Here is a 27,835-nt window from a genome sequence, read left to right on the forward strand (position 1 = left end):
TGCCAGCACCGGGGTGGGGACGGCAGCAGCTGCCTGGAGGAGGGAGGGAGCTCATCCTGCAGAGCTGCTGCAGCAATCCCTGCTCTGAGGGCGCCTCCCCAGAGACAGCAGAGCTCTGAAATCCTGGGGAGGCCCCTGCTGCCCCCGGGAGCCCGAGGGGCCTCAGAGCTGCATCCATCAGAGCCCACCCTGCCCTGGAGCTGCTCTGAGAGGGCTGGGCACAGCCAGGTATCTGCCCAAGTCACCCTTCCCGAGGTGCTCTGTGACATTCCCTGCCTTACATGGTGCACCCATCACCAGCCTTTGCACCCAGAGGTGTTCCTTTGCTAAAGGATTTCATAAACTCACTTCTTCCTCTGGATTCCTCCCAAGTATTTCCTTGCTCTCCAATCTGCAGGCCTTAAGGGAGAGCTAGAAAACCAGGCTGTTATGCTCAGAATCCATTTGAACTCTTCTCTTAAAAATTCCTGTTGGACACCTTTCAGCCGAAGGTCTTTTGAGGCCTCTTCATTTCAAATCCTGTCTGATATAAATTATTGCTTCCAAAGGCAGCTCTGCTGTAACAAAGCAATGAGCATCCATAGCTGGAATTGGCAATCAGCTAATTGGGTCAGCTCTTGGAGTGAGTGGTTGGAAGCTCAGTGTTTGAATTGTGGGTGGAAATGGGTAGAAGGACCCAGAAAATTAGTTTTATTTGTCATTTGGATGAGAGGATTGGGTTGAGGAGGCAGAGGAGGGATATGCTCTGGGATGTGGGGGGAGGAACGTATTTTCAGCCTGACAACTTCACTTTTCTGTGATGGAACCATTGGCAGTGCCAGCGACAAAACTGCAGAGGGCTCAAGATGGGTCCTGTGTGTGAGCAAAATGGGAGCAGGGAGTGGGAATGTGCCTGCTGTGGGTGCTGGAGGAGCTCAGCCCTCCTGGCTGTCCAGGCCTTGCCTTGCGGGACTGGAGACTGATGGGGGTTTAGGGCTGCCTGGAGGGGAGCTGGGTTTTGTCCTGGATTTCATGGCCGAGCAGTCGCCACAACCAGCTCTGGGCTCTGGGAGTGCTTCCAGTGTGCCCCTGGGAAACTGGGGCTGTTCCTTGAGCCAGGGAAGCTGCCCCGTGCATTGGGGAGGGAGAGAAAGGGAGGAGGAAAAGCAGCTTCCAGTGGCAGGGAGAGAGAAAAGCCTTGAAGGCTGGAGCTCAGGGCTGGGGTGGCTCAGGGCCACTTTGGGGAGGGTGGCTGAGGCTGGCGTGTCCCCTGGGGCTGTGAGTGGCACCAGCAGAGCCCGAGGGACCTTTGGGCTCACACTGAGCCAGGAGAGGCTCTGGGGCTGCACAGAGCAGAGCAGGGGATGGCACAGACAGAGAGGGGAATGGCACAGCCAGAGCAGAGAATGGCACAGCCAGAGCAGAGAATGGCACAGACAGAGAGGGGAATGGCACAGCCAGAGCAGGGGAACGGCAAAACCAGAGAGGGGAATGGCAAAACCAGAGCAGGGAATGGCACAGCCAGAGCAGGGGATGGCACAGACAGAGAGGGGAATGGCACAGCCAGAGCAGGGGAACGGCAAAACCAGAGCAGGGGATGGCACAGCCAGAGCAGGGGATGGCACAACCAGAGCAGGGGATGGCACAGCCAGAGCAGGGGATGGCACAGCCAGAGCAGGGGACCAGCATGAGCAGAGCAGGGTAACAATCCAGCGCAGCCCAGCGCAGGCTCCCTGCGGCCGGGGAGGACGCAGGCCTGGTGTCATCGGCAGCCGAGCCTCGGTGACATTTGCAGTGTCAGCCGGGGGAGGGGATCCCTCCTGAGGGCTCTGGCTCTGCCTCTCCAGCGCTGGGGCTCTCACAGCAGGGAGGGTGCCCAGGGCAGGGCCTGGCTGGGCGCCCGCTGCTCCGGCTCTGCCCCGAGCCGGCCTGAACGGGACAGCCCCGGGTCCCGGCTGGGCTGGGCTCCAGGCTGGGCTGGGACAGACCCAGGGACAAACCCAGAGTGCGCCGAGCCCCCAGAATGGGCTGGGACAGAGCCACAGTTTGTGCATCTCCCCATGGCTCCCCTCAGGAAGGCTCCGGACCCGCTGGCCCCGCCGTCCTGAGGGTGTCTGGCTGAGGGCAGGCACAGGAGCCATCCCCTGGCAAAGCCTTTTGTTCCTCCTCAAATGAGAGCTTGCACAAACAATGATGGCACCATTCCTGCTCTGCACATCGATCCAGGGCTGTAGTCAGGCAGGAGAGCTGCAATAAAACCCTGGCCTTTAATTTTATGCATGGAGAACTTCTTACCTGCTCTCCCCTCCCTGTGCTCCCCCCCACAGCTCCTTTTCCAACTGCAGCTATTTTTCCCTGCTGACTTCAGGTGTTTTGTATTCTGCTTAGATCAATAGCAGCACAACAGCAGCAGCTTCCCAGTTGTCACTAGGAAGACCCTGCTGTCAGCTCCAGCTCAGCCGAGCTCTGCCGGGGCTGGAGAGCCCTTGTGCTTCCCTGACAGACACAAAGAGCTGCGCAGCCAGCCCGTGCTCTATTGATTCGGGCTTTAATTATTATTTTTTTTAATCCAGCCTGGGGAAAGCTGTGTTCTTCCCGAGCTCCAGCAGCGGGGTTTGCCTTCTTGCACTCGGTTCGGGAGGGAGAGAGGAGTCACAGCTGCCCCAGGAGGGAGGTGGCACTGCAGGGACACTCCTGTCAGAGGTGGCACTGCGGTGACGCTCCTGTCACAGCTGCCCCTGCAGGGACACTCCTGCCAGCGCTGTCCCCGCCGTGTGGCTCTGCCAAGGAGCTGCTCCCTGGTGATATCCTGCTTAGCAGCCTCCCAGCCATGAGCAGGAAGAGCAAATCCATTGCCTAATCCGAGCGATGTGGCAGGACCACATTAGCTGATGTGAACATTGGCCCTCGTTTGTGGCTTTTTCACAATCTCTGATATTTATGTTGGCCTGCAGCAAATCAATGCCAGGGCTTTTTTCCTTTGCCGAACAAAAAGTGTTCAGTGAAACACAACCTTTGTGTGCATCTGCCATCCCGAGTGCCAAGATGGAATCAGAGAATGTTCAGGGGTGGAAGGGACCTTAAAGGGCATCTCACTGCACCCCTGCCTGGGCAGGGACACCTTCCCTTGGCTGCTCCCAGCCCAGTGCCCAGCCTGGCCCTGGGCACTGCCAGGGACCCAGGGGCAGCCCCAGCTGTGCCAGGGCCTGCCCGCCCTCACAGGGAGGATTCCTTCCTCTTGTCCAAGCTGATTTCCCCCTTTCAGTTTGAACCCATTGCTCTTTGTCCTGGAAGAGGAAAGCAGAAACCAAAGCGCCAGCCATGGCTTGGCTCTCCAGTGTTTGATTTGCTCAGCTTTCTCTCTTTTTTTGGAGACAGACTGTTTTGTGGATTCCTTTCCACCAGACAGCTCAAGGGGAGCTGCTGTGGTCTGAGGGCGGGGAGGACACCCTGAGAGGGAACTGGAGTGATGTTTTCTGCTGCCCAGTGGCCCCTCCAGAGGGGAGGGCCCCTCGGGGTGGCCCCTCAGGTGGGCAGAGCTCACCCCCGGAGCCCTCGGGGTCCAAAGCTCTTTGTGCCACTGCTGCTCTGCCCTGGAACGCAGAACACCCACGGCCAGGCCCAGCCCAACAGGAGGGACCAGGCAGGGAGGGGAGGAGGGCACAAAGCAGGGAGAAGCCTTTGGTGAAGGAATGTTGGTAAAAAGGGGGAGCTGTAAGTTTGTGATGAGTGTGGGGAACGGGCTCTGTCAGTCCCCAAACCCCCTCGGCTCTGTGCTGCCTCTGTACCACATGCAGAAAGGGATTCTTGGTTTATTTATATTAATTTTATTTATTTATTATAAGAGTGTTTGTTTTTATTGCCAAGCCCTGGCAGGGCAGTGCCACCACAGCTCTCCTGGAGAGCCCTGGCTGTGCCATGAGGGGAAATGAGCAGCTCCAAGGAGAATGGGGAGGGACGCAGGGCTGGAAGGGGGCACGGGCAGCTCTGCTGAGCCTGGGGCAGGACAGCCCCAAACTGGGCTGGGCTGGGGCAGCCCTGACCCCGCTGTGCTCCCCCAGCCCCGCGGGTCTCACTGTGCTCCCAGGGTTGGGGTAGGTGGGGATCTGGAATAAACACATTTCTCCAGCTTCCTCCTGTAGTTCGAGTTTAACTTCCTAATAAAGCGATTGTTATTTTCCTAACCCGGGGCTTTCCCTCTGCTGGTGCTGCTCTGACAGTTCCTCCCCCGTCCCGGAGGCTCCGTGGGATGATGATTTCGGATTATTTCTGATGATTTCTGATTATTTCGGATAATTTCTGATTACTTCGGATAATTTCTGATGATTTCTGCCCCTGAGCTCCCCTCGGGGCTTTAGGGGGCTCCCCCTGCTCCCGGCCCTGGGGGCCCAGGCCCGGACCTGGGCTCTGGTCCTGCGGCTGCGGCCCCGGCCCATTCCCTGTCCTGTCCCGTTCCCATTCCCGTTCCCATTCCCGGCCCGGGCCCGCTCCCGGTTTCCCGGTGCCCGGAAGCGCGCGGGCCCGCCGGAAGTGACGCGCTGCGGGCGCGCCCCGGGCATGGCGGCGGCGGAGCCCGGGATGAAGCAGTTCAATGGCGGCGGCGGCGCCGCGCCGGACGCGGAGCGCGGCCGCTTCCCGCACTGCGTGGTGTGGACCCCGATCCCCGTCCTGACGTGAGCGAGGCGCCGGGGCCGCACCGGGGCGGGCGGCGCGGCGGGGGCCGGGCCCGGACGGGACCCCCGCGCCTCCCCCGGGGCCTCCCCTCGCCTGTCCCGGGAGCCCCGCGCTTCCCCCGGGCCCTTGAGCTCCTCCCGAGCCCTTCTCCCGGGTTTCCCCCTCGCCCCTCCCGGTCCCCGTTGCCGCTCCCGGTTCCCGCCTGCCGTCCCGGGGCGCTCGGCTGCCGCGGGGCCCCGGCCCGGGACGGGCTCGTTCCGCGGCCGTGGGAGCAGGGGAAGGCCCGGTGCGGAACGGGCCTGTCCCTGCGGGAGCGGAGCGAGTCGGGAACGTGGGAAGCGCTTTTGAGCGCAGGGATCTGAGAGCAGCCCGTGCCCCCGGGGAGTCTCGGTGCGTTCCTTTGCATCACCGGGACCCGCTGTGCCTTCCCGGCCAAGCGTGGGCAGGCTCCAGGGAGAGCTCGGAGCTCTGCTCCGCTCGTGAGAACGCGCAAAGCTGTGGCTGTGGGGGTTGTCTGGGCACAGCGAGGCTTGTTTTTCCACCTGCTCTTCCCCCGGGTTCCCGTCAGGTGATGTTTGCCGAGCCGGGCTCCCAGTCGGGTACAAGATGTGGGGTGGGGTGTGCCGGGATCGGGAACGGCCCGGGGAGAGGCTGCACGTCCCCTCCTGCCGTCTCTTTGATCCTTTTTATCTCTTTTCTTTTTTGATTGCTTAAAACTTTCACCTCGGCCTTTTCCTGGAGGATTTTCCAGAGCTTTTTTAATATTCCTAACCCCAGCTGAAGGGAGCTGCCAGAGCCACCGAGGCCCTCAGGGAGAGAGGAGAGGGAAATCAGGGAGATCAGCAAATCTGAGGGTGCTGGAGTAGGTGGGAGAGGGCTGGAACAGGACCTGGAGTATTCACTCCCATGGGATAGTGATGGAGGAGGTGGCATGTAGGTGTGATGAGGAAAGGGTTTGGGATACAGATCTGGTGGTGGAGGTTGGGATATAGGTCTGAGGGAAAGGGTTTAGGGATATAGATCTGGTGGTGGAAGGGGGTTGGGATATTGATCTGATGAGGGAAAGGTTTGGGATGTAGATCTGGTGGTGGAAGGGGGTTGGATAAAGGTCTGCTGCTCCCTGGGGCTGTAAGCACCCATCAGGGAGAAGGTCAGTGAAACACTGGGATCTTTTAGAGGAGGGAACGCCCTTGCCAGAGCCAGGAATTCTGTTCTCTGTCAGGAGAGCTTGGATCTGGGTTGCTGTGGAAAGCTGCAGCGTGATGATGGCAAGGTGGGCAGGGCGACCTGGTTTTTGGTTGCTGGAGTGGAAAGTCCGGTTTTGTGCCCAGGCAGTCCCTGCAGGATCTGATCTTTGTGCTTGGCTGCACAGAGGGGTTTGTGTGGCTCTGGGGCTCGCCCTGCCCTGCGTGCCTTGCCCTGCCCTGCCATGGTGTGCACGGGGTGCTTTGGGGTGGGGTGCTGCTTTGGGTGGGTGCTGCTTTGGGTGGGGTGCTGCTTGGGGGGGTGCTCCCTCCCAGCCTCCTGCCACGGGGCTGGGGCTGCTCCCTTGGTGTTCTCCCTGTGCTCCGGTCCCTGCCAGCCCTTGCCTGGCCCCGCTGCCATGGCAGGAGCAGGGCCAGGTGCCCCCTGACGTGTCCCTGTCCCTCGCAGGTGGCTGTTCCCCATCATTGGCCACATGGGCATCTGCACCTCGGCCGGCGTCATCCGCGACTTCGCGGGGCCCTACTTTGTGTCCGTGAGTACCCCTGCCCTCCCCTGCTGCTCCTGCTCAAATCACACCTCCAGGGCCCTCTCAGGGTCTGGGCTCCTTCCTGCTGCTCCACTGGAGCTCATCTGGGGGCCTGATAATAATTGGTGAGGAGAAGGGGAAAAGAAATCTCATGTTCAGGAGTTAAATTCTCTTAATTCTGAGGAGCAGAAGTGCCTTCAGCTGCCTCAGCGTGGCTGTTTCTGTCGTGCTGCTCAGCATCAGGTGTGTGCCAGGCCTCTTAAGCTGCTGAGGGTCCAGAGGATTCTGAAAGAAAAGAGGGTTTTAATTTGGCATAATTAATGCTCCCAATAGATTGAGACAATTGCAACCAAGGGTTAACAAAATATTAACACTTAAAGAGAAAAAGGGAGGGGAACAAGGCACTTGTAGGTAAGTGGTGTCACTGAGTGTGGAGTGTAAATGTGCCCAGAGCAGGAGTATGGGAACAAGGAGAATCCTGACCCAGGCACCCCCAGGATTGGTGTGGGGCAGTTGGATCACTCAGCCAGCCACCTGTGGGACCTCCAGCACCAGCCATGCCCTGAACATTGCCTTCAGCCTCCTGAGACAGCTCTCCTTTTGTTTTTGTAGGAAGACAACATGGCATTTGGGAAACCTGTGAAGTAAGTGCTGCATGTTTGTATTAAACTGAGCAGCTGCCCTGCAGCTCCTGGGGACAGACAAGCTGTGACACTGCTTTTCCTGGTGCTCAGCTGCCCTCCTTCACCTTGGTGGCAGCTGTGTCCCTGCTTTTCAGGAAACCACATTAAATTAAATCTTTTTAGCAGCATGACAGCAACGTGGTGGTGTTAATATCCAGAGCTGTGTGGAGCCTTTGCTAGAGAAAAGGAAAAGAAAAGGCTAAACTGTTCTAGGATGATGTTAACCAGTGCTCTGAGTAAACACTGCCTGGCTGTGCTGGTGAGCTGAGGTCTCTCCCATCCTGTCAGTGCTGGCTTTGTGTCTCCCAGGTCAGCTTTGTGTTCACAATGGCTGGGGGGTTCCTTTGGGACGTGGGAGCAGCTCAGGGCTGTCCCCTGAGCCCTGTGATTTCTGTCTGGGGTGCTGAGCAGCCTTTCTGCTGCCTCTGCTTGTCTCACAGCTTGTATGGGATAGAATATAAGAAAATAAAGATAGTGTAGAAAGTAATCTTACCCCTAAGGAGTTGCAGCTGGGCCAATTATCAAAGATTAGGAGCAGGCCTGACTTTAACAGGCCACAGCTGTACCCAATGAGAAGAAGATGCTGTAAAAGAGTGGGGTGGCTGGGTGAGAGGGGAGCTGGGGTCAGTGGCTGCTTTGTGAAGAGGAAAGAGTCAGTGCTCTGAGGAGCTGCCCAGGAGAAACACCAAGAAGGTGTGAAACTTCTGCAATAAGGAGACAACAGCATGGAACCCCTGTGATGAGATGGCAACAAGAGCTGGGCTCTGTGCACTTCAGAGGCGCTGGCTGTGCAGGGCCAGGAGTTGGTCTCTGAGCCTCGTGGCTCCTTTGACGCTGTGATTCCACCAAGGAGCAAGCACTGGGGCAGGTGCAGCAGTGGAACCATGCCAAGGAAGCTGTTCTCACCCTCCTAGGTACTGGAAGCTGGATCCCAGCAAGGTTTATGCCACGGGTCCCAACGCCTGGGACACGGCTGTGCACGACGCCTCCGAGGAGTACAAGCACCGCATGGTACAGCTCCTGTCCTGTCCTGCCTGGGGGGAGGCAGGGAGGGAGGGTCCCCCAGGGGCTCCAGGCATCCCAGAGACACTCTGGATACCCTGGGAGTGTTCAAGGCCAGGTTGGAGCAAGGAGCTTCCAAGTCCATCCAGCCCAAACCATTCCGTATCTCTGCAGGGCTGGGAGGGATCCCTCCTCGCCCCACTGTGGGGGGAGACCTGGGGCTTGCCCACCAGGGCTGGCAAACCTCAGGGACAGGATTTCTAATCCCTTTTTGTGTTCCAGCACAACCTTTGCTGTGACAACTGCCATTCCCACGTGGCTCTGGCCTTAAACTTGATGAGATATGATAACAGCACCTCCTGGAACATGGTGAAACTGTGCTTCTTCACACTCCTCTACGGGAAATACGTCAGGTGAGCTGAGGGACAGCCTGGATTCAGCAGCAGAAGGGGCCCTTTCCTTCTCCTGAGCCCTCTGAAGCATCACCTGGCCCACGGAGAAGGGAGAAACACCCCCCAAGCCGTGGGTGTGTTGCTGGTGCTGTCACTGCCTGTGCTCAGCAGGAGAAGCAGGAGTGCTTGCTGGGTTGCACTAGGTGCTGCTCCCAAAATCCTGTTTCTGGCTGCTGGTTTGGAGTGCCTGGAATTTGAGAAATGCTGGCTAAAGCAAATCTCACTCTGTGTTGTCTTCTGGCTGGGATAGGTCAGAACATAAGGTCACAGGATGGCTTCTCTCCAAGGATTACTGGTTTCCCTCCCCTCTCTTGAGTCTTGTTTACATAAAAACTGGTCTGATTTCCAGCTGCTGTGGAGCTTCCCACTGCACTGCAGAGGGAAACCCCGAGCTTTCCTTAAGGAAAGGCTCATGAAGCTCCACTTCTGTGCAGTCTTCCCTGTCCTGGAGGAGCTGCTTCACCTGCTTTTGGACAGCTCCAGCTGTCTTGGTTAAATCCACCAGCAGTCGGAATGACAAGCCCTGTGGTAATGGGGTTTCGTTTTTTGTGGCCTCCTGTCACCATTCCTGTCTGTGCAGGGATGAAATGGGCTTGTCTTTGACTTAATTTCAGCTGGAAGGAGACTCCAGCCCTGTTGTTTGTGGTTCTAACTGAGTCTCAGCTTTTAACACCAAATTTCCAGGATGGGGTGTGTGGCAGTGCCAGCAGCAGGTAACAGTCAGGCATCTGTCTCCCTCCGATTTCTCCAGTTGTTCTCCCATCCTTTTGTCTCTGCTGGTTTCTCACATTGAAACCTTGTCCCCTTTTCCTCCTGCAGCATAGGGGGCTTTGTGAAGACCTGGCTGCCCTTTGTCCTGTTCCTGGGGGTGATTGTGACCGTGGTTCTCACCCTGCACCTGCGGTGATGGCAGCCCTGGCCCCCCCATTCCTGAGCACACAAAGGAAGAAACTGTGACTGATCCAGCAGGATGGAGGCCTGGGGCTCTGGGAGCCTTTTCCAGGGAAGGTGGCAGCCCCACTCCATCGTGACAGCTCATCTTCCTCTCCTGGAGCTAGCTTCTTTTCCTCCTGTCTCTGTTCTGTCGATGGTGTCTCCCGGTGTCAGGGGTCTGGAAGCTTCTGCCCTCTCCCTTTCTGCAGCTGGGGAGGTGGGAATGGGATCAGGGGAGGGGAGGGGTGGGCACCTTTGCTTTCAGTGCCAAGAAAAGCCTCAAGGCAGCTCTGCCTCCTGCAGTGGCACGAGCAGATCCACCTTGGGAGGGTCTCTCTGAGCACCTGCTTTCCTCCTCCTCACCAGATGCTTCCTCAGTTCCCTGGGTCTGCAGTTAGGAGTTGCTGTTCTCCCTGTGGCACACCTCTCCAGTAGCACACATTCCAGAGGGGAGGTGTGGGTTCTTGTGGGAGGCTGGGGTGCCCCAGCACTCAGGGATGGCCCCAGCAGTGGCAGGAGGTGAGGTGGGACACTGCTCGTGGCAGGGCCGGCTCCCCTGGTCCTGCTGGTGAGCCTGGAAGGGCAGGAAAGCTGAAGGGCTGGCTGGGGAACAGCTCATGGCAGGGTGCACCCCTCAGGAGCCTGCTGCAGCTTGGGGAGGCAGCCCTTGGTCCCTTTCAGCTTGTGCCAGAGAAAATACCACTCCCCTGCTTCTCCTTGGGCTCTCTGTTGCTAAATCTGGCGCTGCAATCCTCACAAGCCACTCGTTTCCCTTTTATCCCCGAGCTCCCAGCAGGGCAGGCAGCAGCTGGGGCAGGGAGCTGAGCCTGGGGCTGGAGCAGCTCTGTGGGAGCAGCCCCTGAGCCTGGGGCTGGAGACGGGGTGGAGGCACTGGGAGCTGCCTGTCTGGCTGGGCTTTGCAGCAGAAACTGGGGCAGAGGCTTCTCCTGGCTGGTGACTGAGGAATGGTTTAGGGAGCTTTGGGGAGCACAGCTGGGCACGGGGGCTGTGCAGGGATTGGTGTGGGGAGCACAGCTCAGGTAGGATGGGCCATGGGGGGGTTGTTCCCGAGTGCCAGGCAGGGAGGGAGTTTGGGTGTGACCTGGAACCCCTCCTGCAGCTGGGTCTGCTCTGCAGGGGCTGGGTTTGGAGGGCTCTGAGCCAGGGCAGTTTTAACCCCAGCCTGGCTGAAGGGCCACGTGCAGCTGAGCGGGTCCCTGCTGACTGCAGAGGGGGAGAGGGGCTTTTCCACTCACACCTTTGCCCCAGTACCTGATGGGTTCCAAGGAATGCATTTCAAGGAGTGCTTGTGGCCAGCAGGAAAGCTTTCCTGGGGTCCCTGCCATGTCTGCAGCTTCCTCTGACTGCAGAGCCCGCTCAGTGTCAGCCCTCTGGTTCTCAGACCCCTCCCCAGGTGCCACTTCCCTGCTCCTCCAGCCATGTGGGAGGGTTGGACCCTCCTCGAGCTCGTTTCTGTGCTTCCCCTGTTCCTCGGTCACTTTTAAACCAGCCCTTAGACCTCCTGCTCATTGTTGTCCCTCTGTCACCCCATCGTGGCCTGAGCCCGGAGCTGGAGCAGCGCTGGCTGCTCTGTGCAGTCCCTCCCTTCCCTTCCCGTGCTCAGAGCATGGATGGAGGCTGCTGGGGCACCCAAATCCTGATCGGAGGGAGCCGGGAGGAGAGCACGGAGCGCTGCGAGCTCTGGTCTCCGCCCAGGAGCGCTGCCCAGCGCTGGGAGAGGGGAGAGCTTCCCCTCGCGCTGATTTCAGGGCGATTCCTTGGAGTGCCGGCCCCGGGGCTGGATCCACCCTCAGCAATAACCTCGAGCCCCTCCCGTCCGTGTTTTATCCACGAGCTCTGCAAGAATTGCCAAAGCTGAGACTTGGGGGTGTCAGGGGGCCCCTGGACTTCCAAAACCCCACTGTGAAATTCCCTCTCGTTTGCTCCTGATGCTTTTTACCAGAGCGGAGTTTGGAATGGCGAGGGCGAGCCCCCATCCCTCATCCTTTGTTCCCTTCATCTCTGCGGGGCGCTGGATTTCTTTGTAAATATTTAAACTCTGCTTCTGTGGTTTCATAATCCCGACGGCAGGGAAATAAACTGATTTCTGTGGATATCTCCCAGTGCTGTCTCTGCTCCCAGCCCTCAGGCGAGAGCAGGGTTGGGATCAGGATCTCCCTGGCCCCTCTCCTGCCCAAAGGATCCCGAAGCTCCCACACCTTTGGCTTCATGAACTCGCCCTTTTCCCTGCTCCAGGGAAAACTCCCAACCCTGCTGCTGGGAAGGAGCTTTGGGGGGCAGGAGAATTCCCCACCCCTGCAGTGCAGGAAGAGTTCCCGGGATTTAATGCCGGGGCAGGGGCAGCCAAGTGTTCTGGGGTGGGAGATGCCTTTTTCCAAGGCTGATTCCCTTCAGCTGTGAACAGCTTCCCTTTTGTCTGTGTCCTTTTTTCTGGAGGCGCTGCTTTCCCAGCTCCTTTCCCTTCCCAGCCCAGAGCCCCCATCGTTCCCAGGGGAGGGGACGCCTGGCCTGGCCCTGGGGCTGCCAGGAGCAAAGAGCCAGACTCATTTTCCCTTCTCTCAGCAGGGTCTGCTGCCTGAGCTGGGAGCAGCGGAAGCTGTGCCTGCTGACTGCAGATGCAGCCACTGATTTTCTGTTCCATCTGACATCCAGAGGCTGGAGCTGTGGGCAGGGAGTACATCAGCCTTAAAATTAGGTTGTGTCCGAGGCCAGGGGATTTCATGGTGCAGCCATTTCATGGAAAACCACCTGGATCCTCCTGCTCAGCCCCTCCAGGCAGCAAGCCCAGCTCCTGCGGGCTGGCAGGCGGCTCTCAGGGCTTTATCCTCACACATCTGTCGCTGGGAGGTGAGGTGAGGATGCAAAGCCCCTGGGACCGCAGGGAGCCTCCCGAGCCTGGCAGGGTTTCCCAAACAATCTCCGGCTGCTGCCGGGAGCTCAGGGGCTCTGTGGGACGAGCTGTGGGGTTCAGTCACAGGAGGGAAGCTGTCGGGCCGAGTGTGCCCCACTCAGGTGCCCCGGGCAGGAGGCTGCTGTGCCAGCCCTGCTCCCCTCTGCTCCAGCGTGGCCCCGGGGGCCGGGAATGCTGCAGGATGGATGGAATCCATCTATCCATCCATCATCCATCCCCCATCCATCCATCCCGGAGCGACCCCGCTGCTCCCCCGCGCCCTCCTCGCCTGGGGCGGCCGCGTGTGACCGACCCCGCCGGGCAGCGGGGCCGGAGCGGGGCTGGGGGTCCCGACCTCCCTCCCTGCGGGCAGCCGGGAATGTCCCCGCCTTTGAAATGCGGTCACTTTTGGGCAGCTGGCCCGAGGGGAGCGGTCCCAGGGGGCGCCCCCTTTGTGGGTGCATCAAAGGCTCCCCCAGGAGCGATACCCGTGCCGCTGGGAGCTCTGGACGCTGCGGGGGCTGCGGTGCCTCCCAGGCTGCGGATCCCTCCTTGTTTCCCAGGCAGGGGAAGGGAAGGGGGGCCAGACCCAGCGCCGGCCTCCCAGCCAGGCCTTGAGTGCCATTCCCAGCCAGAGCCACAGCTGGAAACCCCTCGGGCTCCCTGCTCTGGTGTGGGGATTTGGAATAAAAAATGAAAAGGAGGAGCAAGCAAAGGGCCCCCAGCCCCAGGGAGCTGGGGTCTGTCCCTGTGGGAGCTGGGGTCTGTCCCGGGGGATGTGGCACCATTCCCGTGGGTGGCACCATTCCCGTGGGTGGCACCGTTTCTCTGAGTGCCACATCACCGGGCCGGGGAGGGCAGAGGGCACGGGAGGCTGAGACCCCAGCAGAGGAAGGGGCCAGGTGTCCCCATGCCTTGGGGGGACACGTGGCCGTGCCAAAGCCAGGATTCTGTGCTGCAAGGGCTTCCCCACCGCCCAAAAATCCACTGCTGGGTCCCCGCCCATGCTCCAGTGCCTGCTCCTGCCTCAGTTTCCCCCCAGGAGAACCAGACTTGCCTGAACCTCCCAGACCTGAGGAGCAGGACCTGGAAGGGGAGGAGGGCTGGGAGCAGCTGGGACTCGCTCCTGGCAGCGCTGGCTCGGGGCTGCACCCGGCTGAGACAGAACCTGCCCATGCCCCTGTGCCCCGCAAGCTGCCTGCAAGGAAAACCATCCCCGAGGGCTGGCCCAGCACCTGGCTCAGGTGCCAGGGTGCTCCTGGGTGCTCCTGGGTGTCACCGGTTGGTGCAGCCTCCGTCCCCAGCACCCGAGGCTGTGGCTGAGACCCAGCGCACTCTCTGCACCCCTGGGTCAGCAGGGATGGGCTGGGACACACTGCAGGACGTGTCCCACTTCTCCTCACGCCCTTCTCCATCCCATAAGGGCTCCTCACTGTGGGTGCTGCAGAGCAAAGGGCCCAGGGTGCCCACCTGGGGTGACCCAGAGCTGAGCCCCAGCCCACGGGAAGCCCTGAGGGGACTCAGATGTCCCCACATCCCTGTTCCTCTGCAGAGGCCTGGCTGCATTCCCAGGACACCCCTGGGACGGGGGGATCCCCTCCTCTGGGACCCCCCCAGAGCTGAGCAGCGAGAGCCCTGCAGGGGGACAGGGAGGGAGGGGAGTGGCCCAGGGACAGACACACGAAGCCACTGCCGAAGTCTCATTTCCTGAGACACCAGGCTAAAAATAATCCCCTTTTCTTGCAGTCCTGTGCTCGTCAAGTGCTGCCATCTGACATCAGAGCTGGGGGGGGAGCCTGTCCCCCACCCCCAGCCAGCTGCTCTCCCTCTGGCATCGAGGGAAACTGAGGCACAGGTCCTGCTGTGGTGCTCCTGCCCGGGGTTTATCCCTGCCTGGCACTGCTGGCCCCATCCTGCGTGGGGCTGAGTGCCCAGGGTGGTCCTGGCTGCTCGGGAACCCCGGCTGTTCAGGGCAGGATGGGGGTGGATGGATCTGTGGGGCAGGGAATGGGGGAGCCATGCCCTGGGGGTGGGATGGGATGGGGGAACCACGGTTTGGGGAGGGGGCTGGGGCCGTCCCGTGGGCTGGGAAGGCATTATGGACTGGGGGCACCCTGGGGATGGGGTCCTGCAAAGCCCCAGGGAGCTGGGTCCCCACGCTTTGGGGTGGGGGCTGCAGGGGGCGGGTGTGCTGCTCCCCCAGCCCCAGCACAGACCAGTGCCCCCAGTTCCCCCAGGCGCTCTCCCGGGAGCCCCAGAGGCACATCCTGCCCCCAGCCCCGCTGTGGCACCAGGGGGGGACATCTCCCACCCCCTCCCCTTTTCCACACCTTGGGGTCTCCCCCAGGCTTGGGGTGCCCCCGTCCCGGGCGCATCCCCGCTGCGCCGCCCCTTCCCGGGCGCTGACGCCTCCCAGTTCAGCCCAGTTCAGCCCAGTTGAGTCCCGTCCGGCGGGTGCTGCTGGCTCCAGTCCCTGCTTTGGTGCCGCCGGGCGCGGAGGCGCTCGCAGGGCTGCGCTTGAGTCACCCCGGGCGCAGCCGGGCCGGGCCGGGGGCACCGAGGGCTGCCGGGGGCACGGAGAGCCCCGCACCTGGGCAGGTGAGGGGGGCGTGGGGCTGAGCCGGGCCCGGGGGGCTGAGCGGGGCCCAGGGGGGGCTGGTTTCGCTCCTCTGGCTGCGCACCCTCCTCCCTCTGCGCCCTCTGTGAGGAGCGTGGGCTGGGGGCTCCCCTTTGAGGGTGACTGTTCTTGTCCCCACGCCGTGACACAGACCTGGCTCTGACCCGAGCCCCCCGGGATGGGTCCCCTGGTGCCGGGAGGAGGCGTGGGGGGGGCTCCGGGCTCTGGGACCTGCCTGGGGGCTGGGGGGGCCCCCCGGGAGGGGCCGGCCGTGGGTGCACTTTGGGGAGGGGGCCTGGGGGGCGTTTCACACCGTCTGGACCCCCCCCCCCCAATCTTGTCGGGCTGCCTGCAGTGAGAAAAGGGGGACGTGCAAGCCCCGGCTGGGGCCGCTGGGGAGGCTGAACTGGTTTGACTGGTGCGGGGCGGGGGCCGGGCGCCAGCACCCCCCTGGGGGCTCCGCTGCTCCTTCCCGGCTCGGTTTGGGGCACCCCAAGGGAACGGGGCCTGGCTCAGAGCTCGGTGACATTTTTAGGTGGTGGCTCTGTTCCGGGGCGGGGGGACCCCCCCGTGTGCCGGCTGTGAACAGGATACGAGCGGCTGCGGCGGGGAGACAGCGGCAGCATCACCCCCGCCCCCGGGCAGAGCCGGTTCGTGCCCCCGGGACCCCTCCCGGCCCCGGGCAGAGCCGGTTCGTGCCCCCGGGACCCCTCCCGAGGCGATGTTGGGGGCCGGGGGCTGGTGGGTGTCCCAGGGCGCCCGAGGGGGACAGGGGGCGTTGGGGTTCCCTGTGTGTGCTGGGGGGGGTCCCTGGTTTGCTGTGGCGGGGTTGGCACCCACTGTGCTCAGGTCCTGGGCTGGGGGGTGTCTGACACCCCGGGGGCACCTGTGGGGCAGGGAAAGGACCCTCGGAGAGGCTGGGGACAGGCTGGGACAGGGCCACCCGTGGAGCGGGGTCAGGGTCACCTTTGGGGCTGGGGACAGGGCCGCTGGTGGAGGGGGGACACCCCCGGGCTTGGCTCTGTGGGTGCCCAGAACCTGGGGCGTGCCCGGGGCGTGCCCGGGGGGGTTCAGGCTGCTCCTGCCCCACGGCTGCTGCAATTTCCTGCCCTCGGTGACTCCAGGCAGCGCTTTCCCAACGCCGGGGACAGGAAGGGCCGCGGTGAGGCAGCGCCGGGCATGGGGCAAGACCCTCTGGGAGATGTGATGGGCTGAGCACGGCCTCGGCCTGCTCCGGGCTCAGCCCATGGCGGGGGCAGCCGAGCCCCTTCTGCCATCTGTCCGTGTGCCCTGGCAGCCGGTGAATCCCTGGGAAAGCGGCAGGGGCAGAGCCAGCCCTGAGCAAACACGCTGGGCAAACAGCGGCCGCGGGCAGGGCTGGGCTGGCACGGAGCCGGCAGCGGGAGGAGCGGCCCGGTGTCCCCGGGCTGCCTGTGCCCTTCCCGGGCACCCTGGGCCCCGGCCCGGTGTCCCCTGTGTCTGTGGCCGTTCAGGGGCTGCGGGCTGAGCTCGCCCCGTTGTCCTCGCAGCGGGATGAGCGCGGCGGATCCCGCCCAGCGGCCCCCAGCTGCCCCTCGGGATGCTGGCATCGCTGGTGCACGCCCGGCGCGCTGAGCCGCCCGTGTCCCCGCGCTGTCCCCGCGCTGTCCCCGCGCTGTCCCCGCCGCCCCGCATGGCGCTGCAGCCCGAGCCGCCGCTGGACCTGAGCTTCCTGACGGAGGAGGAGCGGAGCTGCATCGCCCGGGTGCTGCAGCGGGACTGGCAGCTCCGCCGGCGGGAGGAGGGCCGCGTCAGGTGGGCCGGGGGTCGGGGTCACCCCTGGGGACAGCGGGGAGCCCCCAGCAGCAGCTCCCTGGGGCCTGAGAGAGTTCCCTGTTCCCAGAACAGCCAGGCCGAGGGTCCCCTGCCCACCCGGGGATGGGGTCACCCCCTGAGCTCAGGGTTTGTCACAGCAGCACCGGGGGTCCCGGAGGCCCTGGGGAGGGGTCCTGCTGTCCCCCAGGCCCTGCTGGGGCGGCTCCATCCACCGGGGAGGCTCTGGGGCGGTGGCACAGGGGCCGATGGCAGTGCCAGCCCGGCGGTCCCAGTGTCCCCCTCCCGCCCACCAGCAAACTCCGCAAGTCGGTGTCGGACCCGGCGCGGCTGCGGAGCCTCACCGGGGACTGGTTCAGCGACGCCCGCGCCCAGCGCCACCAGCACCCGCTGGGCTCCGACCTGGTGCGAGCCTCCATCCGCCGCAGGAGGCGGCCCCGGGGTACGCGAGGGGCACCGGGACCGGGCCGGGGCTGGGCCCGCTGAGCTCCCCGGTGCCCCAGGACGGGGTGGGGGACAGGGCTGGGCCCGCTGAGCTCCCCGGTGCCCCAGGACGGGGTGGGGGACGGGGCTGGGCCCGCTGAGCTCCCCGGTGCCCCCAGGACGGGGTGGGGGACGGGGCTGGGCCCGCTGAGCTCCCCGGTGCCCCCAGGGACGGGGTGGGGGACGGGGCTGGGCCCGCTGAGCTCCCCGGTGCCCCAGGACGGGGTGGGGGACAGGGCTGGGCCCGCTGAGCTCCCCGGTGCCCCAGGACGGGGTGGGGGACGGGGCTGGGCCCGCTGAGCTCCCCGGTGCCCCCAGGGACGGGGGAGCTGGAGCGCGGCCCCAGCCTGGAGGCCATCGATGAGCCGCTGGCTGAGGAGAGGGAGGATGAGGATGGCGCGTTGGAGACGGATGAGAGGTGAGGAAGGAAGGGCGTCATCCCGCAGGTGCCCCGGGGCTGGTGGCATCTCACTGGCACCCACTGGGGGTGGCACGAGGGGGCTGGAGGGGGCAGAAGCCCCGGTGGAGGGGACGGCGCAGTCAGGGCTGGTATCTGCCCATCTGTCCCCCACTGCCTCTCACCATCCCAGCATCTGTCTGTCCACCATCCCAGGGTCCATCTGTCCCTTGTCCCACTGTCTCTCACTGTCCTGGTGTCTGGCTGCCCACCATCTAGGCCAAACTAACGGTGGTCTCTTCCCGCAGTTCTCCCCCCGAGGAGGTGCAGGAGGCCACTGAGCCCCAGGTGGGTCCCTGCTGGGGAGTTAAGGAGCACCTGGACCCCGGTGATGGGTGGGGTTCACCCTGCAGCACCCCCAGTGCCATCCCAGGGTTGTGCTGCACTTGGAGTGATGGGAAATGTCCCACAGAAGGTCCCATGGGGTGTCCCTTGGGTTATCCCTAATCCTGTCCCAGGAACACACAGGGGAGGGCTGGGCCGGGCTGGGGGAGCAGCTGGGGGAGGAGGGGGTGCCCGGGGTCCCCTCTGATCCTTTCCCTCTCAGCCCAGCCCCCCCGGCCCGGCTGTGGAGGGGACCCCGGGGTCACAGCCCGTGCTGCAGGGTGGCATCCCCCCGAGGGAGCAGGACAGCCCAGGTGAGCGGGACCCGGGTCAGTGCTGGGGGGCTGGGGCTGGAGTCCCCCAGCACTGCAGGGACTCCCCTCCTGCCACCCCCGGTGCTTGGACCCCCGCCCACCCCTTGTCCTTGCAGGTGACACGGGAGGTCCCTCCCTGGGCTCGAGCAGCACGGAGGAGGATGAGGAGGAGGAGGAAGAGCCGGACTCGGCACACGGCAGCCACAGCGCTGGGCAGGTGGGATGGGGCTGGGGGGGCTCTATGGAACTTGGGGGGCTGTATGGGATTGGGGGGCTGGAGAGGGTTGTCAGGAGTTTTGGAGGTGTCTTTGTGGGGTTTTGGGGACCTGGGGGGACTGGACAAAGCCAGCACAGCATGGGCTGCACCCAAGCACCAGGCACTGCTGGGGACTGGCTGTCCTCAGTGGGTCTGGGGGCCCAAGGGGGGGTGCTGACCCCTCTTTGTATTTCCAGAGACCAGAGACCCCCCAGACGGATCAGACGCCCCCAGAGCCACTGTCCCCACAGAACGGCCACACCCCCCCGAGGCTGCTGAGCACCAGCTCCTCCGTGTCCAGCCTCAGCTCCTCCACAGTACGGGACTGGGGTGGGGATGGGAGTGGGAATGGGACTGGGAGTGGGAAAGGGACTGGGGCTGGGGGTGTGGTTTGGGCTGGGAATGGGACTGGGATGGGGATGGGAGTGGGACTGTGGCTGGGAGTGGGGTTGGGGCTGGGGCTGGGGTTGGGGCTGGTGCAGGGTGGGCAGGGGTCACCTCCCCATCGCCCCTGCCTGTTTCCCGCAGCTGAGCGGGAGCCTGATGAGCCTGTACAGCGAGGGGGAGCTGGGCAGGGTGGCCGTGCGGGGCTGCGTGCAGTTCTCCCTGCGCTACCAGGCTGCCGAGAAGGAGCTGCAGGTGCACGTCCTGCGCTGCCGCCAGCTGGCCGAGGCCAAGAAGCAGCGCTCGGACCCGTGAGTGCCCCAGCCCCGCGGCACTGCCCAGGGGACGCCCCTCGGCCCCACTGCCCCCAGCTCGTTTCTCGGCCGCAGGTACATCAAGACCTACCTGCTGCCCGACAAGTCCAACCGCAGCAAGCGCAAGACCGCGGTGAGGAAGAGGAGCTTGGACCCCGTCTTCAACGAGACCCTCAAGGTTCCTGACCCTCCTTTGGGGTGGGCTTGGAGGGTCCCCGTGGCTCAGACTGGGTGGGTGGGGTGGCTAATCCCACCTTGTGTCCCCTCCCCACCAGTACAAGCTGGAGAAGAGGGACCTGCAGGGCCGGACCCTGAACCTCTCCGTGTGGCACCATGACAGCCTGGGCAGGAACCTCTTCCTGGGCGAGGTGGAGGTGGCGCTGGGCACCTGGGACTGGGCCAACACGCGGCCCGAGTGGTTCAGCCTGCAGCCACGGGTGAGCTGCCCACCTCCCCAGCCCCCCGTGGGTGCAGTGCCCCTGTAACCCCCTGTGCTCCTCAGGTGCCCATCCCCTCGCACGGCCTGGCCAGCCGTGGCAGCCTCAACCTGGCGCTCAAATTCATCCCCGCCGGCTCGGAAGGTGAGAGGGGCCCGTGGGCAGCCAGCAGGGCTGGCATGGCATGGCATGGCATGGCATGGCATGGCATGGCATGGCATGGCATGGCAGGGTGGCCCTGACCCCTCTGGCCCGCAGGAGCGGGGATGCCACCCACAGGCGAGCTGCACATCTGGGTGAAGGATGCCCAGAGCCTCATCCCGCTGCAGAGCGGCACCGTGGATGCCTTCGTGCAGTGGTAAGGGTGGGGGTGACGCTGGGGACACCCGAGGGGCAGCTGGGGCGTCCCCCTGACCCCAGTGTCCCCCCAGCTACGTGCTGCCCGACGACAGCAAGGCCAGCCGGCAGAAGACGCGGGTGGTGAAGCGGAGCCTGAACCCCCTCTTCAACCACACCATGGTGTACGACGGCTTCCAGGCCAGGGACCTGGCCGAGGCCTGTGCTGAGTTCACCCTCTGGCACCACGAAGCCTTCTCCAAACGCCAGCTGGGCGGCATCCGCCTCAGCCTGGGCACCGGTGAGAGCAGGGGCTTCCAGTTCCCGGGGTGTCCCCAATCCCCTGGGGTGTCCCCAGGGTGTCCCCATCCCCGGGGCTGACGGGGTGCTCTCCCCGCAGGCAGCAGCTACGGGCTGCCCGTGGGCTGGATGGACTCCACGGCGGAGGAGCAGGGCGTGTGGAAGCAGCTGCTGCAGCAGCCCGGGCGCTGGGTGGAGGCGCTGCTGCCCCTGCGGACCAACCTGGTGCCCCGGGGGTAGCCCCGGCCCCGCGGAGCAGCTGCTGCCAGCGGGACCGCGGGGTCTGTGCGGGCTGGGGTCTGTGCCCTCCCCTCCAGCAGCAATGAAGTGGCACCAGAGGGCACAGCTGGCAGCTGTTTATTGCTGTGGGCACATCTGGCAGCTTTTTATTGCTGTGGGCACATCTGGTGGCTGTTTGTTGCACTGGCCAGCATCCCCTGCCTTCTCCCTCCACTGTGGGGCTGGAGCTGCTGCTCCCAGTGTGGGGCTGTGCCCTCCATCCCCCGGGGGTGGGGGCCCTGCTCTGCCCGGGTGCCCCTTCTCTTACTGGGGTCCCCCGCTCTGGGCTGCCCACCCTGGCTCCCAGTCACTGTGGGAGAACAGCCAAATCCACAAAGGTGTTTTTGCTGTCCCAGGACTGCTGGGGCTGGGGGGTGACAATGACACGGACACCAGAAATTACAGGAAAATCCTTTATTGGTTTCTGTCCCCCTGTTCCAGCTCGGGCTCTGCCCGGTGTGGGGCTGGGGCCACCAAGGGTCCCCCAGTGCCCCCCATGGCCGTGTCCCCTGGTCCCTGGGTGCCCTGGGCGAATGGCAAGCACAGGGTGGGGGCCCAAGGAGGAATTCAGGGCTGGAGGGGCCCCCCCGGCCCGGCTGCACCCCTGGGAGCAGCCGGGGGGGCCCAGACCCCCGGAGCACCCCCAGGCACTGTGCAGGGCAGGGGGGTGCCTGTCCCGCCCTGGGCTCCTGGCTTTGCATAGTCGTGGTGGGGGGGCTGTGCAGGGGGGACACCAGCGGTGGCCTCTTCACCTGGGGGGGCCGGGGACAGCGACCCCCCAGCCTGGAGGAGCTCAGATCCTGGGGTTGGACAGAGAGGAGGCGTAGCAGGAAAGGTCCTGGGGGCTCCACCCTGGGGTCCCAGCCCCTCACAGCCCCAGGGAGGGGTTTGGGGTGTCCCAGGGCCCACCCACACCAAGAGGGAGGGACGGGGGGTCCCCTGCACCCCCCCAGCCACAGCAACCCCCGGACACAACACAGACACCACCTGGCAGAGTTTAATGGGGGCAGCCCGAGCTACAAGTGTCACCCCACAGCACACGGCACGCAGCCCCCTCCCCAAAACAGCACACAGAAAGAGGGTGGGGGAGAGGGCCCCCCCGAGCCCCCCCAGAGCACACAGAGGCACAGCAAAAGCACACAGCGAGGCCCTGGCTCCCCTCCTCTGGCAGGCATGGGGGGATCCGGGCATGGATGGGTGCTCCGGCCAAAATCCTGCAGGGAAAAGCACCCGGGAGCCCACGAGGGGAAGAGGGGACCCCCCGGCCCCACGAGCCTCAAGGCTGTGGGGAGGCGGTGGGGCAGGGGGTGCTGAGAGAGGGAGGGGGCCAAACTGGGGCCAAACTGGGAGCCCTGCGGTTCCTGTGCTGTCAAGGAGGCTCAGGGTGGGGCTGGGGACGCTGGGGACACCTCACTCAGGTGGCAGAAGGGGCTGTATGGGGCTGCCCCCCCGAGGGGCTCCATGCCAGAAAGGGGCTGAGGGGGGACCCCCTTCCTTTCCCTCCCTAACAACCGACAGGAAACAGCAAAACCAGTTGGGAAACACCGTCATGCAAACCAGCAGGGAGGGCCCACGTCCCCCTCTGCCGGGGAGGGCGAGGCAAGGGCGAAGCTCTGGGGGTGGGGGACACCCCCTCCCCTCTGCCCAGCACCTACTGGTTGTCCTCTCTGGCAGCGTGGAAGGAAAGAGAGAGGGGGCCACGGCCCCACATCAGACACAGCGATCCTGGGGAGTGGGGACAGCACCGAGCCCCACGGCAGCTGTGAGGGACACATCTGGGACCCCCCCCGACAGCTGTGAGGGACACATCTGGGACCCCCCCCGACAGCTGTGAGGGACACATCTGGGACCCCCCCCGACAGCTGTGAGGGACACATCTGGGACCCCCCCCGACAGCTGTGAGGGACACATCTGGGACCCCCCCCGGCAGCTGTGAGGGACACATCTGGGACCCCCCCCGGCAGCTCGAGGGACACATCTGGGACCTTCCCAGCCCCAGGCGGGGCTCAGAGCCAGGGCCCAGACAGACAGACAGACAGAGGGGGCAGGACAGCCAGACAAGGGGACAGGCAGGGGGATGTGAGCCCCTCCATCTCCCAGATCATCCCCTGCAGGGTGGGGACAGACTGGCACAAAGAGCCACGGGACACGGGACTGGGGACACGGGACTGGGGACACAGGACAGAGGGGACACAGGACAGAGGGGACACAGCACTGGGGACACAGGACACTGCCCAGGTGAGCCAGTCCTGGCTGTAGGGGGGGGCTTGTCCCGGGTCCCCCTCCGTCCCTCCCGGATCCCCGGGGAGCACAGGGGGCGCTTACAGCGTTTGGTAGGTGCTGTCCTTGGACTTGATGAACTTGAAGAGGAAGAAGGCCACGGCCTGCAGGCACAGCACCAGCACCATGCCCCCGATGAAGCTGGCCGTGTCGAAGCCGGGCGCGTGGAACTCGGGGCTGCCCGTCAGCGGGGCGCTGGTGGTGGTGGTCCCTGGGGGCCGGGGAAAACGGGGGCTTTGGGGAGCCGTGGGGGCTGCTGGCACCCCCGAGCACAGATGGGAACACCAAAGAGAGGGGGTCTGGGGCTGCTCAGAGAGGGATGGCAGCTGCCAGCCTGGGGCTGGGATGTCCCCACCAATCCGTGGCTGTTGGGATGGGCTCAGCCCCTTGCCAGAGCAGCTGGAGCTGCAGGAAAGGAGCCAGCAGCAAGAAGATCCCAGTGGATCAATAATTCAGCAGGCTCCAGGCTCCGGTTTCCTGCTGTGCTCTCCAGTTCCCCCTTACTGGAAGAGGCTCCTGCTCCACTCCCAGCCAGGCTGGAGCTGGCAATTCCCAGCAATGCCGGGATCAGGGCTTGTTCGGGGCGGGCTGATGGGTGCCATGAGCCACTGCATGGCCCAGTGCAGAGGGGGGACAGGGACAGGGCTGTGACTGGGGACAGCGGGTCATCCCTTGGCCCAACACCGAGTTCAGCTCTGCTCATCCCTCCCAAAAGAACGTGAGCTAGAGAGGGAAGAGCCTTGCTGGGACAAGTCCCTGGTCCCTGGGGCACCCAGGACCCCCATCCCACTGCCTCCCACCCCTCCCCAGAGCCACTAACTTGTGGAGTGTGTCACTGGCTCCTTGCTATGGGACCGTGGAGGCTCCTCCGTGTGGGACTTCAGTGCTGGAGAAGGCAGGGACAGAGGGAAGGGGGTAAAAGGGGTGTCAGGGGACATTGCCCCACTCCCCTGCAGCCGGTCCCTGTCCCGGTGATGGGATTTCAGCCCCATGGCCCTGGCAGCAGCTCTGTCCCAAAGGCCAGAGGGTCTGGGGGGTTTGGGCTCGGGGTTACCTCGGCACAGGGCGCTGCTGTTGTAGAGAGCACAGGTCCCCTGCACTGCTGAGCCTCTCTGCACGCAGCTCCCTGCTCCTGGGGGGAGAGGAGCAGAGTTTTCCAGGCATCCCAAGCAGGGCAGCCAGGGCTGCCCAGGCCCAGGGTTGCCCGGGGCACCTGAGGGGTTGGGATGAGGAGGTTTCATTCCCAGGGTGGGCATCCCCCTGAGGGTCTGGGAGCGGGGGCTCAGAGCTGCACCCGCAGGGCAGAGCCCCAGGCAGGGCCTTGGGAGCAGCTGAGATGGGGAAAGCAGCTGGGCCTGGGCACCCAAGGGTGCTGAGAGCCACCAGCCCCGGGCACTGGGGCGCTGCTGAGAGCCCCTCTCTGCGCCCACCCAGCCGAGCCCCTCACCTGGCTCCTCGGGGGCCCCTCACCCCTCACCTGGCTCCTCGGGGCCCCTCACCTCACCTGGCTCCTCGGGGGTCCCGCAGCCCACCCAGACGCAGCCGGTGCCGTTGTGAGAGCGCACAGCTGTGGTGCACAGCTCGCAGGAGCTCAGCTTGCCACACTCTCCTGCCAAAGCCAGGGAGAGGCCGTGAGGGCAGGGCCAGCACCCACCCTGCGGCCCTGGGGAGGGGGCTGCACCCCGGCCCCACGGAGGGGCAATTCTGATGGTGCAGCAGGAGGGATGAGGGCACATCCCACAGCACCAAACCCGTCCCCATGGGGTGTTTGTAGCATCCAGCCAGGGGACAGCCACAGCTGCCAGCGCCCACCCAGCTCACACAGGGCTCCCCCATCACCCACAACGCAGGAAACTCCCCCAGCGCCGGGGTCGGGGATCCTTGGTGGAGGCTGGAATGAGAACAGCAGCAGCTCCGGCCTGGCCGGGGTCACCCGGGCAGTGTCCCCGCTCTGCCCGCCCCGGCCATCCCGCGGGACCCCCGTTCCCGGCCGGGGGGGCGGTGAGTCACCGCTGTTTGCGGAGCTGCTCTTCCCCCGCTCGCGCTCATCATTAATTTACAGCGCTGGCTGCGGAGGGAGGCTGCGGGAGCCCTGCCCGCGCCGCGTCCCGCGTTTCCCCATCCCGGGAACGAGCCGGGAGCCGCTCCCCACGCTGCGGGTGTTTCAGGCTCGCAGGGCAAACCCTCCTGGCAGGGCTCGCCGGGGGCTGCTGGGGCTGGCGTTCCCCAGGGGATGGGACGGGCACAGGGCGCCCTGCCGGCAGCGCTTCCCTTTGGAGCCGCCACTGCAGCCCCCAGCTTTGAGGGCTCCCCAAAAACCCTGCGCGGCTGGGAGAAAAGCCCCTTCCCATCTTTCCTAGGAAAAGCCAAGGGGGCAACTGGCGGCGTAGGGCAGGAAGCGGAGATGCTGCGGCCCCATTGCCATGGCTACGGGAGGGGGTGGGCACGCCGCTGGCCCCCCCTCCAGCATTTGGAGACCTGCCGGGAGCCAATGGGAAAGTAGGACTTTGTTCGCAAGGCTTTAGGCAGGTTTATAATTTATTTTTATCGCGGCAGGCGCAGGAACCGACGCGCGAGCGCAGCGCTGCCAGCTCCCGCTCCTGCCGCCAGGTGTGGGGAGGGAGGGGGCGGCCCGGGGCACCCCCGCTCCCAGGGGGAGCACGCGTGGGACGAGTCAGGGTGGGAACTGCAGCAGCCGGGGGATGGGAGCGGGGGAGCAGAGGGAAGCCTGGGGTTTGTGTAATTAATGCCCGGAGTTGCAGCACCTCGGAAAGGAGGGGACGGCTCCGCTCCCCTCTCCCCACCACGAGATCCCCACAGTTTCTGGGGAGGAGCCTGGGCCCTGCTCGCCGCTCATCCGCTGCGGCCCAGCGCACCCCCCTGGCCCTCGGGGGTCCCAGCCCCCGAGCACGGCCGGCAGCGGGGCAGGGCTCCCTCTCCCCCAAACCAAGCTCGGCAACCGGGTCCCGTGGGGGCGAGAGAACCCCTGGCAAAAACCAACCCCCACAAAAAAGTTCAGCTGCCCCGGAGCTGCGAAGGCCCGAGTGCCCCTCCCGCGCCCCCGGCCGTACCTGCGCGGGTGGGAGCGGGTCCGTGCGCGCAGAGCAGCGCGCACAGGAGCGCGCAGCGCAGCGCCGCGGGGCCCGGCGGGGCCATGGCCCGGCCCGGCTCGGCTCGGCCCGGCTCGGCACGGTCCCGGCGGAGCTGCGCCCGCGGATCTCCCGGGAGAGCGGAGCGGAGCAGATGCGCGCCCGCGGGAGGCGGCCCCGGCGGCGGCGGGGGAGGGGGGGCGGCCCCGCCTCGTCCCGCCCCGCCCCGCCCCGGCGGGCCCGGCCCGGGGCTGGGGGGGCTCTCGCGGGGTGCGTCCCCCCCGCCGCGCCCACCGAGCGCCCACCGAGCACCCATCGGCCGTGGGAGAGCCGGGGCTGCACGGACTGCACAGGTGTGCCCCTGTACCCCCTGTACCCCCTGTGCACACCTGTGCACACCTGTGCACACCCCTGTGCACACCTGTGCACCCCTGTGCACACCTGTACCCCCTATGCACACCTGTACACACCTGTACCCCTGTGCACACCTGTGCACACCTGTACCCCCTGTGCACACCTGTACACACCTGTACATACCTGTACATACCTGTGCACCCCTGTGCACACCTGTACACACCTGTACTCCCTGTGCACACCTGTACCTCCTGTGCACACCTGTACCCCTGTACCCACCTGTGCGCACCTGTACACACCTGTACCCCCTATGCACACCTGTGCACACCTATATACACCTGTACACACCTGTACCCCCTATGCACACCTGTACACACCTGTAGCCCCTGTGCACACCTGTACCCCTGTACTCCCTGTGCACACCTGTACCTCCTGTGCACACCTGTACCCCTGTACACACCTGTGCACACCTGTACACACCTGTACCCCCTATGCACACCTGTGCACACCTATATACACCTGTACACACCTGTACCCCCTATGCACACCTGTGCACACCTGTACCCCTGTGCACACCTGTGCACCCCTGTGCACACCTGTACACACCTGTACCCCTGTGCACACCTGTACCTCCTGTGCACACCTGTACACTCCTGTACCCCTGTACACACCTGTGCACACCTGTACACACCTGTAGCCCCTGTGCACACCTGTACCCCTGTACACACCTGTGCACACCTGTACCCCCTGTGCACACCTGTACCCCTGTACACACCTGTGCACACCTGTACACACCTGTACCCCCTATGCACACCTGTGCACACCTATATACACCTGTACACACCTGTACCCCCTATGCACACCTGTACACACCTGTACCCCCTGTGCACACCTGTGCACACCTGTACACACCTGTACACAGCTGTACCCCCTGTACACACCTGTGCACACTTGCACCCCTGTGCACACCTGTACCCCTGTGCAAACCTGTGCACAAACCTGTACACACCTGTACACTTGCACACACCGTGTACACTGCACACACCGCACACCTGCACATTCTGCCCGCCCTGTACACACCTGCCCGCTCCGTGTGCCTGCAGCCGGCCCGTGCCCAGCGCCCCGCACTCCCCGCACTCCCTGCCCGCTCCAGGGCCGTGCCCGGGACACTCCGGTCCCTGCCCGGGCTCCGAGGGGTCCCAGCAGAGCCGTAGCGCGGCCCGGGCTCTCCGGGACCCCCTCTCTCCTCGGTGGGGACAGATCGCCGGCTTCGAGGAACCGGCGCGGGGGAAGAGCCTGGAGGAGCGCAGCCCTGTCCTTCCTCCTCTCCTCCTCCTCCTCTCCGGGGGCAGAGCTCCCCGCAGCCCCCCCGGCCGGGCATTCCCGCTCCTCGGGGCCCTGAATTATTCAGCCCGGCTGTGGGAACGTCCCAC

The 27,835-nt window shown here is 64.5% G+C and overlaps 3 protein-coding genes across 6 annotated transcripts; 2 read left to right on the forward strand and 1 right to left on the reverse strand.

The window, feature by feature from the left end:
* Positions 1–4,533: 4,533 nt before the first annotated feature.
* On the forward strand, positions 4,534–11,569 carry TMEM222 (transmembrane protein 222). Its single transcript, XM_036397082.2, has 6 exons — positions 4,534–4,652; positions 6,307–6,391; positions 6,998–7,029; positions 7,983–8,079; positions 8,353–8,483; positions 9,342–11,569. Exons 1-6 carry the CDS (start codon positions 4,537–4,539, stop codon positions 9,427–9,429), a joined length of 549 nt encoding a protein of 182 aa, XP_036252975.1. The 5' UTR covers positions 4,534–4,536; the 3' UTR covers positions 9,430–11,569.
* Positions 11,570–16,553: 4,984 nt separating this feature from the next.
* SYTL1 (synaptotagmin like 1) lies at positions 16,554–20,743 on the forward strand. The gene is made up of 14 exons (XM_036397016.2): positions 16,554–16,777; positions 17,092–17,237; positions 17,597–17,696; positions 17,984–18,023; positions 18,283–18,373; positions 18,490–18,590; positions 18,827–18,946; positions 19,158–19,324; positions 19,403–19,505; positions 19,603–19,764; positions 19,830–19,908; positions 20,023–20,122; positions 20,196–20,401; positions 20,501–20,743. Exons 1-14 carry the CDS (start codon positions 16,563–16,565, stop codon positions 20,638–20,640), a joined length of 1,770 nt encoding a protein of 589 aa, XP_036252909.1. The 5' UTR covers positions 16,554–16,562; the 3' UTR covers positions 20,641–20,743.
* Positions 20,744–21,078: 335 nt separating this feature from the next.
* On the reverse strand, positions 21,079–26,216 carry CD164L2 (CD164 molecule like 2). Of its 4 annotated transcripts, none has more exons than XM_036397086.2 (6): positions 26,031–26,167; positions 24,464–24,568; positions 24,014–24,091; positions 23,780–23,845; positions 23,005–23,170; positions 21,079–21,479 (listed from the first exon to the last, which is right to left on the reverse strand). In XM_036397086.2, exons 1-6 carry the CDS (start codon positions 26,113–26,115, stop codon positions 21,473–21,475), a joined length of 507 nt encoding a protein of 168 aa, XP_036252979.1. In that variant the 5' UTR covers positions 26,116–26,167; the 3' UTR covers positions 21,079–21,472. The 4 variants fall into 4 exon arrangements, with proteins under 4 accessions (XP_036252979.1, XP_036252978.1, XP_054373212.1 ...); XM_036397085.2 differs by lacking the exon at positions 21,079–21,479 and adding an exon at positions 21,486–22,346 and having other exon boundaries at positions 26,031–26,180; XM_054517237.1 differs by lacking the exons at positions 21,079–21,479; positions 23,780–23,845 and adding an exon at positions 21,486–22,346 and having other exon boundaries at positions 26,031–26,216.
* Between the last annotated feature and the right edge of the window lie 1,619 nt (positions 26,217–27,835).

This window comes from Molothrus ater, chromosome 24 (genome assembly GCF_012460135.2).
Source record: "Molothrus ater isolate BHLD 08-10-18 breed brown headed cowbird chromosome 24, BPBGC_Mater_1.1, whole genome shotgun sequence".
Taxonomy (NCBI): domain Eukaryota; kingdom Metazoa; phylum Chordata; class Aves; order Passeriformes; family Icteridae; genus Molothrus; species Molothrus ater.

Coding starts and splice junctions, on each gene's coding strand:
- TMEM222 (XM_036397082.2), top strand. CDS start 4,537: ATGGCGGCGGCGGAGCCCGGGATGAAGCAGTTCAATGGCGGCGGCGGC. Junction 4,653..6,306: donor ACCCCGATCCCCGTCCTGAC/GTGAGCGAGGCG, acceptor TGTCCCTCGCAG/GTGGCTGTTCCCCATCATTG. Junction 7,030..7,982: donor GCATTTGGGAAACCTGTGAA/GTAAGTGCTGCA, acceptor TCACCCTCCTAG/GTACTGGAAGCTGGATCCCA.
- SYTL1 (XM_036397016.2), top strand. CDS start 16,563: ATGCTGGCATCGCTGGTGCACGCCCGGCGCGCTGAGCCGCCCGTGTCC. Junction 17,697..17,983: donor GCGTTGGAGACGGATGAGAG/GTGAGGAAGGAA, acceptor CTCTTCCCGCAG/TTCTCCCCCCGAGGAGGTGC. Junction 18,024..18,282: donor AGGAGGCCACTGAGCCCCAG/GTGGGTCCCTGC, acceptor TTTCCCTCTCAG/CCCAGCCCCCCCGGCCCGGC.
- CD164L2 (XM_036397085.2), bottom strand. CDS start 26,115: ATGGCCCCGCCGGGCCCCGCGGCGCTGCGCTGCGCGCTCCTGTGCGCG. Junction 23,846..24,013: donor CAGCAGCGCCCTGTGCCGAG/GTAACCCCGAGC, acceptor TGCCTTCTCCAG/CACTGAAGTCCCACACGGAG. Junction 23,171..23,779: donor GCCAGTGACACACTCCACAA/GTTAGTGGCTCT, acceptor CCCGGCCCCCAG/GGACCACCACCACCAGCGCC.